The sequence below is a fragment of the Barbus barbus genome, assembly GCF_936440315.1.
Source record: "Barbus barbus genome assembly, chromosome: 17".
In the NCBI taxonomy this organism is placed as follows: Eukaryota; Metazoa; Chordata; class Actinopteri; order Cypriniformes; family Cyprinidae; genus Barbus; species Barbus barbus.
The window spans coordinates 16,991,145-17,004,778 of NC_136745.1; the positions used below are offsets into that span (position 1 = coordinate 16,991,145).

General features: G+C 37.3%; 1 protein-coding gene across 1 annotated transcript in view; it reads right to left on the minus strand.

The window, feature by feature from the left end:
- LOC306883723 (putative phospholipid-transporting ATPase IA) overlaps positions 1-13,634 on the minus strand; it is a 175,089-nt gene that overhangs the window by 55,669 nt on the left and 105,786 nt on the right. The window contains exons 18-22 of the mRNA XM_079439144.1: positions 12,282-12,331; positions 12,014-12,083; positions 11,512-11,596; positions 10,888-11,027; positions 8,028-8,166 (exon numbers count right to left, since the gene is read on the minus strand). Coding sequence (XP_079295270.1) covers positions 8,028-8,166; positions 10,888-11,027; positions 11,512-11,596; positions 12,014-12,083; positions 12,282-12,331 — 484 coding nt within the window. The remainder of the gene's footprint in view (positions 1-8,027; positions 8,167-10,887; positions 11,028-11,511; positions 11,597-12,013; positions 12,084-12,281; positions 12,332-13,634) is intronic.

Consider the following 13,634-nt stretch of genomic DNA (forward strand, 5'->3'; position numbering starts at 1 on the left):
GAAATCATGAAACAAAAATTACATTGAGGCCTTATAAATGTTTTCCAGTACTTTTCTGGATTCAATTTTAATGGATTCATTAGATTTTAATAATCAAAAGCATCTGTCATGAATTGATTTAAAAAACAAAAAGCTTTTCGTATTTTATTCATTTATTTGTTTTCCCAGAAATACTGTGGTGTTACATTTTCTGCTAAATAAATGGTCTTTTTGCGGCTTAATATTCACAGTCACTTGTCCATATTGTATTTTGATTCAACTAAACTGACCTACTTTTGATCTATTAATCCAAAAATGAGCAAATTTCATGACATTCCGTGTTATACAGTAAATTCTGTTTTTATAACTGGATTCCACATCACACATTGTAGAAATTGTATAGAACCATAAGCTATACATTAGTGTAAATTATTATTCTTTTATACTAACTATTGCTATCGGATCTAATATAAATATAATTTACATACATGCATACATACACTCTTAAAAGTGCTGGGTTATTTCTGTAAACACATTGTTGGGTTAATTGTGCTGGGTCATAATTCTGGGTTGTTTGAGGTACTGTAAACACACAGTTGGGTTGTTCATGCTGGGTCAAATGGACTGCAAGGGGTTCTTTCACCACTGAACACATGGGTTGGGTTATTTTGACCCAACCGGTTTGTTTATTTTTTATGTTTATCTCTTCATCAAATGTTCTGGATTCTTCACTCGTCTCGTCGTCAGACGGTCAAGCAACTCGCAGCAAGCAGGATTATAAGGTAAATTAATATGATGATATGATTATTTAACCTCTATTTTTAATAAGCTGTGGTAAGAGCACACTGATTTCACAGTTAATGTGATATTTGATCTGTCGAGGTGCGGGTTAAGTTAGCAGTATTCTGTGAATGAAGTAGCCACCTTTATTTTGTTGACAAAAAAGGCCTCAATAATCTTTATCGTTATATAAAAGTTTTATATATATATGTGTGTGTGTGTGTGTGTGTGTGTGTGTGTGTGTGTGTGTGTGTGTGTGTGTGTGTGTGTGTGTGTGTGTGTGTGTGTGTGTGTGTGTGTGTGTGTAAAGTTTTAACGTTTCTGTATGGCTTTGCAATGTTTTGTCAGAATTTGATCATTTCATACTAAAATTGATCTTTTAAGGTCTTTTTTTTTTCCAAGTAAATGACTGCAACGTGCCAAATCCAACAATAACTTATTTTCGCGCTCTTTTTTTCCTCAGGTAACGTTAGCTGCATTGGCTACCCTTAACGTTAAACCACGATATTACAGGTGTGTAATATAATTCTTAAATAGTATGCAATATTCTTAAATATTGTTACTTAAATGTAATGTTGTCTACAGTATGTAAATCAGAACACAAGAAGTTTATCCAGGTTAACGGTAAGTTAATCCATATTTCCTACAGACACTATACAGCAAAGGATCGAACCAAATTTTTATTTAGCTGGCTAAAATACTAGTAGCCTAAAACTTTTGCACAGTACTGTGTGTGTGTGTATATATGTGTATATATGTGTATAGGGGGCTTTAAATACCCCATAATTTACGCCATGTTGGTTGGATGAAATTTAGGTAGACAACCAAGAAGTGCCAGGAAGCACAAACAAACCTAAATCAGTAACATAATAAATATTTAGTTCACCATAAATATTTAGACCCAGTTCACAGGAAAACCCTGATGGTTTGGCTGATTTCCATAAACTACACTTCAACATTAAGTCAACTTAAATGTTACAACTTGTAAAAATGTAAGTTATGTTGCAAGACTAAGCGTCGTGTAATTAACAGGTGGGGACCAACATGGTGATGCATTCCTGCACATTTTGTGCCTTGGTGACGAGACAACGACATCCCACACCTTCGCCATTGTTTCGGGCCATGCCATTGGAACGGACTTGTTGCTTGAGGCGGTTTATCTTTTTCAAGTCCTTTTTTGTGCTTGATGTTAGCTACACTAACATCTTCCTTCCTGGGAATTTCTCCAGCATGCAGTATATCATATTGATGGACATGAGTCTTCATGTGTGAAGTATTTGAGGGCAACAGTTTTTTCTGGCCACTTGTAAAGTTTGTTATAGGTCTCTTTGGTAAACGTCTGTTGTAGGTCTCTTTGTTTGGCTTAGGTTTAATGGCACAATGTTTGGACTGATTCTCATGTGGCAATAATCAATTTCTTAGTGTTATGATGCTGCAATGTTGACAAAGAATAGGAATCTACAGTACCTAGTTTACAAAGTTTTCTTTTAAAGAATCTGATCTACAAAACTGTTTTATTTGTGTCTGTAGGGGTTGATGTAACGTGTAACAGTATTTAAAAAAAAATTTAAACAGTAGTTCAAAAATTGTTTTAAAAAGAAATGTGAAAACTCATTAAATTGATATTTACAGTTGCATTTTTTGTGTTGTGTAATTGTATTACAGAAAAATTATAATTTTACATTCCTTTGTGATTTATTATTATTGGTAATATTGGTAAATATAAAAGGTAGCAAGGCAATGACACAACAAATAACCCAATGTTTAGGTAATGTTTAACCCAGCAACACAGTTAACCTGACCCACTGGTTGGGTCAAATAAAGAATCCAGCATTCTGGGTCAAATGGTTAAACCCAGCACTTTGGTCAAAACAACCCAGCGCGTGTTTTGTCCCCATAGTTACCCAGCGGCTGGGTTAAGGTTGGGTTATTTTTTAACCCAGCAATTTTAGGAGTGCACGCACGCACGCGCACACACACACACACACGCACACACGCACACATGTATACACTCACCGGCCACTTTATTAGGTACACCTGTTCAATTGCTTGGTAACAAAAATTGCTAATCAGCCAATCACATGGCAACAACTCAATGCATTTAGGCATCTAGATGTGGTGAAGACGACTTGCTAAAGTTCAAACTGAGCATCAGAATGGGGAAGAAAGGGGATTTAAGTGACTTTGAACGTGGAATGGTTGTTGGTGCCAGGCGGGCTGGTCTGAGTATTTCAAAAACTGCTGATCTACTGGGATTTTAACGCACAACCATCTCTAGGGTTTACAGAGAATGGGCCGAAACAGAGAAAATATCCAGTGAGCAGCAGTTGTGTGGACGAAAATGCCTTGATGTCAGAGGAGAATGGGCAGACTGGTTAGAGATGATAGAGAGGCAACAGTAACTCAAATAACCACTCGTTACAACCAAGATATGCAGAATACCATCTCTGAACGCACAACACGTCGAACCCTGAAGCAGATGGGCTACAGCAGCAGAAGACCACACCGGGTGCCGCTCCTGTCAGCTAAGAACAGGAAACGGAGGCTACAATTCGCACAAAATTGGACAATAGAAGATTAGAAAAAAGTTGCCTGGTCTGATAAGTCTCGATTTCTGCTGCGACATTCAGATGGTAAAGTCAGAATTTGGCGTAAAGGTCATGAAAGCATGGATCCATCCTGCCTTGTCTCAACGGTTCAGGCTGGTGGTGGTGTAATGGTGTGGGGGATATTTTCTTGGCCGCAGCCTACCTGAGATTTGTTGCTGACCATGTCCATCCCTTTATGACTACAGTGTACCCATCTTCTGATGGCTACTTCCAGCAGGATAATGCACCATGTCTCAAAGCTCAAATCATCTCAGACTGGTTTCTTGAACATGACAATGAGTTCACTTTACTCAAATGGCCTCCACAGTCACCAGATCTCAATCCAATAGAGCACCTTTGGGATGTGGTGGAACGGGAGATTCACATCATGGATGTGCAGCCGACAAATCTGCAGCAACTGCATGATGCTATCATGTCAATATGGACCAAAATCTCTGAGGAATGTTTCCAACACCTTGTTGAATCTATGCCACAAAGAATTAAGGAAGTTCTGAAGGCAAAAGGGGATCCAGTCCGGAACTAGCAAGGTGTACCTAATAAAGTGGCCAGTGAGTGTACATACATATACACACACACACACACACACACACACATACACACACACAGAATATGTATATTCTGGTTAGATCCAATAACAATAGTATAAAAGGATAATAATTTGCAATATTTAATGTATACCCTAAGGTCCCAAATTCAAGCACTTGACTGAGCTAGTAGAAGGACCAATCGGGAACTTATGAATAGTAGCCTTGTAGCTAACTTTGCACATTTTAACAGAAAAAAAAAATAAGATGACACATTTCACACTTAAGGAAATGTGACTGTGCCATTACAAAACTGTGACCAAATTCAACAAGAGCATGAATGAGTATGTTTTTGGGTGCTGGTGTCCTATCCTGTCATTCCTGTTTAGAGCGTTTCTGTTGATTTCAAACTTGCATATTCACCGAAATTTCCTGTCAGTGTGGAAAACAGATTTGGTTTCCTGAGAGGGACTCAAACCTTGACATATTTCCAAGCTTCATCCTGACCACTGGCAGTAATGCCACCTCATCCCCCTTCAACATGGTTAAACTAAAACACCTTTGGTAGAAATTATAGATTTACTTTGAGACACCTGCATGACGCAGCATAATTCTGTATGAATCTGGAAAGGAGGCATTGAGGTTACACTTTGCATTGGATCTGTGCTACTGCAGGGTGGTTTTTTTCATTTGGACTGTTGGCAGTGGCTGTGGGTTAGAAGAGGGCATGTTGAGTTGTTTGCGTTGGCCACATGCTGTTTGTTTGGGCTTTAATCTCTGAGGCTTTACAGTGGCACCCAGTGGCCAGGAGCAACAGCTCAGTGGTAGCAGCACAGTGTGGATGCCTCGCCTGTCCTCACTCCAACTCTCTGCTTAATGGTCTGATACATTAATAAGGCTGTCAGAGGTCTAGTGTGGATAGAAGAACTGGAGCGGTTTCATGTACTATGTGCAACAGGCGGCCAAACAGCTCTAAGTGCCCGCTAACCCAAGATTAAACTGCGCCTGACTTCACAGTCCTGGGGTTCACTTCACTTCTGAGAGTTTTTCATGTTTTTCTAGAGTGCAAGTGTGGGAAATGGAGAATCTTGAATTTTTAAGCACGCTGTGGTTTAAATGTATGCATTCATGTTTTCAAGTGATAAAAAAATAACCTTAATTAGTTTCCCTTGTTACCGTTTTTAAAAAAATGGTATAATGAAAGCGAAATGGTATACTGAAGAACTGTCTAGCTCAGGGGTTTTCAAAATGGAATTCAAGCCTGTGATAAATTAAAAAACAAGAAGAATTTTTTTTTTTACATTTACATTTCACAAATGTAAAACTTTACTTAATTTCAATTTAAGAAATGCATAGTGAAGTGCTGTCTAGTCCAGGGGTCCTTAAGAAATATAGTATAATAATAATAAATATTATAAAATTGTCTTTTTAAGGCTGGTAAAGTGCATACATTAAATGAAACTACATTTAATAATTTTTTATTTTTTTTGTTAAATCTAAGATATATATTACTAGGGGTGTCCCCGACTAAGGATTATTTTGAATTTTCAAATCTTGCCGATAGTTGAATCATTGTGGACACGTTCTTCATGCAGAAACAGCAACTAAAATTTCACAGCGTTTTTTTATAATAGTGTCCTCAATATAATGTTGCGTGTATATGACAGTCCCAGTCATAGTCATTAATGCATTGTTGTTTGTGGTGCTTGCACTGCGCGCTGAAGAGATATTCACCGTAGTACTACAAGTGCTTTACTGCAGCGTAACGCAACCAAATGCATCTTATACGAGATAAATAATATGTACATGATATATATAAACCGGCTGAAATGTTTTCAAATCACTTGTACCCTACCTGATTGAAAAAAATCCAGTCTTTCACTCTGCCTGTGTCAGTTTGAGTCTTGCTAAAGATTTAAAATAATTGCTACCAAGATGCTCCTCCGTCGGTCACGCATGGAAAGTGAAACTTAAATCTATAGGTGTGGTTGGATTTATTCACGCACGTTAAAATATTTATTTAAAGCTTCTTTTTCAGATTCTTATTTACAGCATTATCATAATAGGCTGTATATATTAACCTACTGGGAGAAAACCGGTAGTTCTATGTGAAATCAGACATTGGGCACCCCCATCTAGCCAAAATGGGATGATCGTAACACCCTGCGAATATTCGACTGTGAGATTGATAGTCGAATCAGGCTCCTTGTATCGAAGCAACAAATCGTCGACTATTCGGGGTCACCCCTACATATTACCTTGATAAAAGGTTAATGGTTCACAGATATTTAAACAATTTGATTAAAGTCAATTAAGTTCAGAATGAATTATTAAATTTTGTTGTCTACATACTATATTGCATATCACATTTTTGAAATATTTGAAATATTTCTCTCATTAGGCCATATCACCTCAGACACCTTTTAACCATACTGGCAAAGGATTCTGGGAACCTATACTAGCTGGAAGACTCTTGTCTCTTGTCATCCTCCAAATGATGAATCCCAAAAAGCAAAAAAATACAAACTAAACCCAGACATGGGTGTCTTTAATTTAAAGTGCATGCCAGCCAAGTGGAGGGTCCAGTAAAAATCCCTTCCTCTCTGAGCGTGTACGTTTTCAAGCCGCGGCACAGCTGGCCGGTGGGCACAATGGGCTGATTCAGGATCAGTGTTGGTAGGTGGCCACAGACTGTGCTCTGTTAGGGACTGTTTTTCTGACCTTAGTGTTTAACACGAGGCCTGTTCGAAAGCTGTCAGACTAATATGAGACGCCACATCACAGGGAAATGGGAGGGGGCTTGCGGTCTGTTTTGAGAGCTGGTGGTGGTTGCAGGAACAGATTACCGAGCAGGTCGAGGACACGTGCGTTACATCAGCTTTCGGATGAGGAAAGAAACCAAACACCTTATACCTGTGCAACAGCCGGTCAGGAAGAGCTATGTTTGTTTGAGTGAAAGAGCAAGAGGGGTCTGGGGAGGGATTATGTATATTTTTGATTATTCAAGTTAGCGAGAGAAATTCTCACTGGTTAATGTCAATATATGAGGAAAAAACCTGATGCATCTCATCTGTAAGAACTAAATATAACTAACGTTCGAAAAATGAAGGTCAAAATTTCAATAACATGACCACGTTTTTATAAGTCGCTCATGTGGATGTCCACTTCCCCTTCATCTCCACATCATTTCCTGTCCGGTTTCGACTATCAATCAAAGTGTGTGTTCAATAGGAGTGGGAATCTTCAGGCACTTCACGATCTGATCCGATTCCGAGAGTCACGATGCGATTCCAAAACGATTCTTGATCTACATTTTTTCCCCAATTAATTCTTCTGCTGTGCAAATACATCTTTACAACTTTACATTTTACCCAAAAGTGCGGTTTCTATGCTTTTTGTTTATAGTTGGAATCTCTGTATGCCAGTACTGCCATCTTAAAAATAGGGGTGCGAATCTTCACTGGTTTCACAATTCAATTACCATTATCAACTCAATATCACAATGCGTCACATTCTTAGTTTTCAATATTACAGCACATGGCTACATTTTCATGAAACTTTTATATCAAATTTATTTTGTGCAAAATTTACTTTATTTTTCATATAAAGTAGGCTACTTTTTAAAAAAAATACTTCTTTATTTAAAAAGTGTTCTTTAAGTATCCAAAAGTTTACAGACAATAGTTATGGGTTTTTCTTTTTTCCTCAGCATTATTACCGATGAGATCATAGACAGTGACAGCTTTAACAGGCTCTGAAAACATAACTGACTGTGTACACATCAATTTTGTATAAAAGTATTCAAAAAAGCAAGTGCATTTAACCACAGCCGCAATCGAGCTTCAGGACAAACAAACACCGCGCACGTGAAAGTCTGTCACTGCGCGAGTTTCATGCATCTAATAGTACTGCATTCCAAACGGCATAAATTAAAGCATATCTAAAGTAAAACACGGCGGGTGGAAGCACACACTGTCAAGCAATGTGCACGTGTCTCAAAGCGCAAATTCTGTGCAATGAAGCCCGCCGCGTCTCTAGGGCGCACACGTGAAAAAAAAAAAAAAGCTCAGAATCTTCAGAATTTTCTCCCACCCCTAGTGTTCATACAAACAATCTGCATATGTTTAACTCTCACCTATGTTGATGGCGGTCTCCTGTTTGTCTCCAGTCAGGATCCAGATCTTAATGTCGGCTTTCATGAGGGTCTCGATGGTTTCGGGTACTTTGTCTTGAAGTTTGTCTTCAATCGCTGTGGCCCCCAGCAACTGCAAGTTCTGCAGAGAAACAGACCAAAAATATATCACTGATAATAAAAGTAAATAAATAAATTAGAAAGCACTGATAAATGAGGACAGTCTTTTACCAAGTGATTCCTGTTTGTAAGCAGATTAAAGAAAGATATAATGTATAACCAGCTTGTATTGCCTGTTGGGGTTTATTTTGGGATAATGACCAGCTGATTTTACAGTATTCTTTTCTTTACAGCTACTTTTCACAAATAAACACATGAGCATGAAATTGTTAATATATATTTCAAACAGTGAGTTGAAAAAGGCTGTGAAGTGATACAGGGGACTAGTACAGCTCTAGGCAATCCCTTATATTCTATTATACATTAAACTAATCAAAAGCGGAAAATAAGTGTGCTGAGCTGAATTGGTAATTCTTGCTGGTGTTTTCCTACAGTCAGTTGCCTACCCTAACAAGTTAGATGCTAATGCAGGACCAGAGGGGCATTTGAGAAAAATCATCTCATTCTTGGATTACAAAGACTCAGTTATGTGTGTATGAGAAAGAGAAAGGAGACCAAGAAAGAGAGAGCGCGTGGACTGTTAATGTGTTTTTCTCAGGAAGCCCCTGGCCCTTTGACCAGCCATGATCCTATTTGAAGCGGACAGGATTTTGACAGGACCTCGTAGAGGAAAGTCAGCTGCACCAAAGAGAGAGAGAAAAAAATAAAAAAAAAGAAAAAGAGCGCAAGTGAGAGCAAATGGCCTCCTGTAAGCTTTTCAGTAATGTGGTGAGCAGGGGCTCGGATGTGATACAACCTTTACTTAAAATCACGAGCAATTTCTTTTTCTTTTAAAAGCACAAATCTGCAAAATCTGACAGAATTTAATGTAAAATGAGAACTGAAAAACTTTTTTGTAATTGAAAACAATCACATGAATCAGAATAATTAATGAATGATTTAAGGGGCAAGACAATTAGGGGAATAATGACCAATAAACTATTAACTTTTCTACAGGATTCTGTGTGCTTAGTTATACTCAAAAACTAAATTATTGTTAGTTCAAGACCCTCCAATATCTTTAAAATTATTTTATTACAGATGTGAATTCAAGGTACATATACTAGAGATCAAAAGTCTGTAAGATTTGTTATTTTTGAAAAATTATTACTTTTATTCAGCAAGGATGGATTAAATTGATCAAAAGTGAAAGTTAAGACCTTTACAATGTTATGCAAAATACAGAATATTTTTCTGAAGGATCATGTGACACTGAAGACTGGGATAATGACAGATGAAAATTCAGCTTTGCCATAACATATTAAATAAAAATATATATTAAACAACTATTTTCTATTTTAATATATATTTAGAATTACTAAAATTGTAATATTTCATAATTTGTTTTTACTGTATTTTTGATCAAATAAATGCAGACTTAGTGAGCATAAGAAACTTAAAAACATTACCAAATCTAATGCAATTAAAAAGTATTTAGATTTTGCAGTGAATATGTAATCCAATCGTCTATTAATAAGGAGTTTACAAGGCAATGTTTTTTTTTTGTTTTTTTACACCTAATGTTTTACTTATTACCTTAACTAAAAAAAAAAAATTTCAATAGTATTATTTCATTCATGTAAATCATTTCTGATTATGCTCAGACCAGAAATGAAATCTTTCAGAAGTTTAACTACTATTCCTGCTTAGATGCACTATAACAGCTTGCTGGAACATCAAATGGCAGCGTTGCCTCCTGCTGATGGAGTGTTGTAATTGCATCCGTCAAACCAGCAGCTTTTATGTGAGATGATTGATTAGATCCATTACCTCAGAAAAGTTGGCAGGGCTGCTTCAGCCAGTGATTAACGATGGTGGTCGGCCATGTTTGACGAACACTTCCAGAGCTCAGCTTTCCACAGGTCCACCACTGTGCTTTCCTCACGGTTTGAGCCTAATCGTTTATACTTTTTCGGATGCCATGTGCGCAGAGAAAACCCAGCCCTCATTGATCAAACCGAAGCCATGGAACTGTTCTGGGACTTGCCAAACTAAACTTCCTACAGGAGAAGAGGGACTGCTGTATAACCTGCAGCCTGTCCTCAAAATCCCGAGTGCTCTCAGAAGCACATGTCATTTGTGAAATATGGCTGTGCTGACATTTCCTCACAGCCTCCCTCTTATGAAGACAAATTACCTTATGAAATCTGAGGATGAGAAGTCCAACTTAACATAACATGGACTTTATAATAGTTATTAAAATCAGTAACAAAGGACTATTGCTTGTAGGAGGACAATTGTGGTAATACCATGGTACTGAATAATAACCATATTCATGAAGGTATATACATTTACATTCAAAAGTCTGGGGTTGGTGAGATCTTTCTATGCTTTTTGAAAGTCTCTTTTGCTCTTTGAGTCCCATGATGCTAAATAATATTGTGAAATATTACAATACAAAAAAATGTATTGTTTTTTGTAATTTATTGTTGTGATCGCAAAGCTGAATTTTCAGGAGCCATTGCTCCTGTCTTCAGACTCACATGATGATACTGTCGATGGTAACACCATGATACCATATGGTACTTTTTGTTTTTGTAAAAACAAATAGATATATATCCCTCTGTACAGCAAAACACTAAACAAGATGATATATTGCCTTCCCTTGCAGTTACTCTGGGGCTTAGTTTTGGTGCAGCAAGGAGAACATAAGCTGTTCTGGTAGGTTCTGTGATCTTTGGATGTAGATCACCTCATACCTCACCTTTTCAATCAATTCATAGCTTTCTTCCATCTTGAGTGCCCTGTTTTGGAGAGATGTCGAAGCACGATGATGAATCTCCAGCCACTGCTGATAGGATGACTCTGAGATGTCCACCACAGCAAAACACAACGTGCGGAGACCTGCAAAAATGCACAAAGATGAATACACAAGCTTCTCTTAGATATGTAAATTCTCAACATGTTCCCTTCCTCAAAAAATCCCTTTCTTCTAATCTCTTTCAAGAAGAAAGCCATCATCTGTTTTTAGACTGAAGCTAATACAGCTGAGTGGATGATCTCTGCTCGACATGAATTATTCATGCAGGATGTTTAAAAGACAAAGCAATTGATTGCTTGAGAGTCCTGTTAGGCTGACATATATCAGTTCTTCCACCAGGGGGCGCTATCCTCACAAGAGAGTGAAGTACTGCAGTTTTCAAGCACACACATTTCACATCAGTCTCTCCTAATACTCAGTTCTCATTCTCGCTAGGAGAGTATCTGGCAACCATCATCAACACCTACAGGGATTTGATTGGATTGTGGGTGCAGAACAGACTAACATTTGATTACGGATGAACAGAAGAGAGAGAGCAGATACTAAACAGGTGTGTGTGTCTCTCACCCTCTGTGGCAAACTGTTCCAGGTGTTTCAGGGTGATGTCCTTGTATCTGGAGCTGTCTGCTAATCGTTCACAGATCACTGTGTCCTGGGAGACAGAAAACATGGGGCTAACATAATTGCTACTCTGCATTTTGTGTGATCCATTAAGTCAGCACGAAGGACAAGACTCACAACATGTCTAATTCTACATTCTTTCCTTCATGAACACATTTATAGTAACATGTTAATATTATAGTTAACATTTTAATGCATTACACAACAGCTAGGATGCAGGACACATACAAACATACATACCTACTTACCTACCCATCTATCTATCTGCCTACACTTACATTTATATAAGATTACTCAATTACCAAAATAATAATCTGCACAAAGGCAGTGTGCTTTGTGTATTTGTCTGGCTTTTCACTTGTTCACAAAAGAGAACACTTTAGAGAGGTGAGGCTTTAGCTGCAAGCGTCTGATGGCTCAGTTTCCATAGCAACAGACAGATACTCACAGCTCCTTTGCAATAAAGGCGGATCTTTCCTGATGGAGTGCGCATGATGACTGACATCCTCTTCCTGGTGCTGTTGGGTGGGGGAAGGGGGGAACACAGAACAACACCATCATCCATCATCATTACTACCATAATCACTGACATCATCATCATCATCTTCACCACTATGAATAAATATGGTGCTGTAATACAGCAAAACTGTATTTTTTTTTTCAAAACTGTTTTTGTTTTCTCGGCAGCAAAAAGAATGGGCAGAGCTGAACATTACCTTGTAAATTCCAAAACGTGCAGCAATTCATATTTCTCCTCCTCTCCATGCTGTAAGAAAAAATGTTTACTATATTATAATAGATGTTTTACTATTGTTTGTGCTGTATAAGCTATATTAGGGGTCTAACGGTTCACAAAATTCATTTCAGGTTTAAGAAGTGTTTCACCACGGTGTCGTATGGAACCCAACCGTGAAATGAGAAATCTTATATAAATGTAAATGTAGGCCAACCAGCGAGTCAGTTATGTGGTAATTATTGCGGGGCAAATTAAATGTCTTTTTTTTTTTTATTATTAAAAGTAACTTCACAATAGCCTAATAATAAGTCTAATAAAAATAAGAATGTAACAGGCCTACATTAATTGGAAATGCCAAATCCTCTTAATATTACCAATAATTAATGTTTTTGACAATATCTCTGGCTATCGTTGATACAAGATTATCATCTTTCGACACACCCCAGCAAGGGGAGGTTATCGGCGCAGACTGCACATTGCCCGTTACGTCGTCTGGGCTGCCTTGTTAAGTGGCACTGAGAACATTATATTTCACACACTTTAAACTCTTTTATTTTCCAAACGTAATAGGATTAGTCAAACGACTCGTTCGGTTTGTAATGCGTACCGAACAGTTCAATACAAATATGCGTATCGTTACACCCCAAATAAATAAATAAATAAATAAATAAATAAACAAACAAACAAACAAACATATATATACACACACACACACACACACACACACACACACACACACACACACAGAGCTGGGTAGTAACTGATTACATATAATCTGGATTATGTAATCAGATTCCAAAAATGTACTTGTACATGTAATTAGATTAAATAACATTTTAAAATACTCGTAATCAGACTACAGTTACTTTTTTATTGATTACATGATTACATTATTCACACAACAGAAATAAATTGATTTGATTGATTTTAATTCCTATTTTTTAATCTTTTAAATGTTCCTTTCTAAAATAGTCTACCACTGTATATACACTCAGAAAGTCTTCCAGTTTTGTGGATATTCACACAGAGATCAGTCATTATTCAGGTGGCGACAGAGGATTTGAGCACTGGAAGTGTTTCAACATTGCATCAACTACTGATGAATTTTTATTATCACCCAGTAGGTTATTTATTTAACCATGTATTATTATGCATTACTGAAAGGCTTCTGTTTTTCAAACTCAATAAAATGCACAAATTCTCATTATTTTTTTGCAGACATTCTCAAACTTTTTGTCATCTGAACCTCATTCACTTAATATATTTACTTTAAAGGGGTGGTAATCAACAATTCTGTAAAAGACAATATCTCCCTTTGCATTGAACTTTGAGC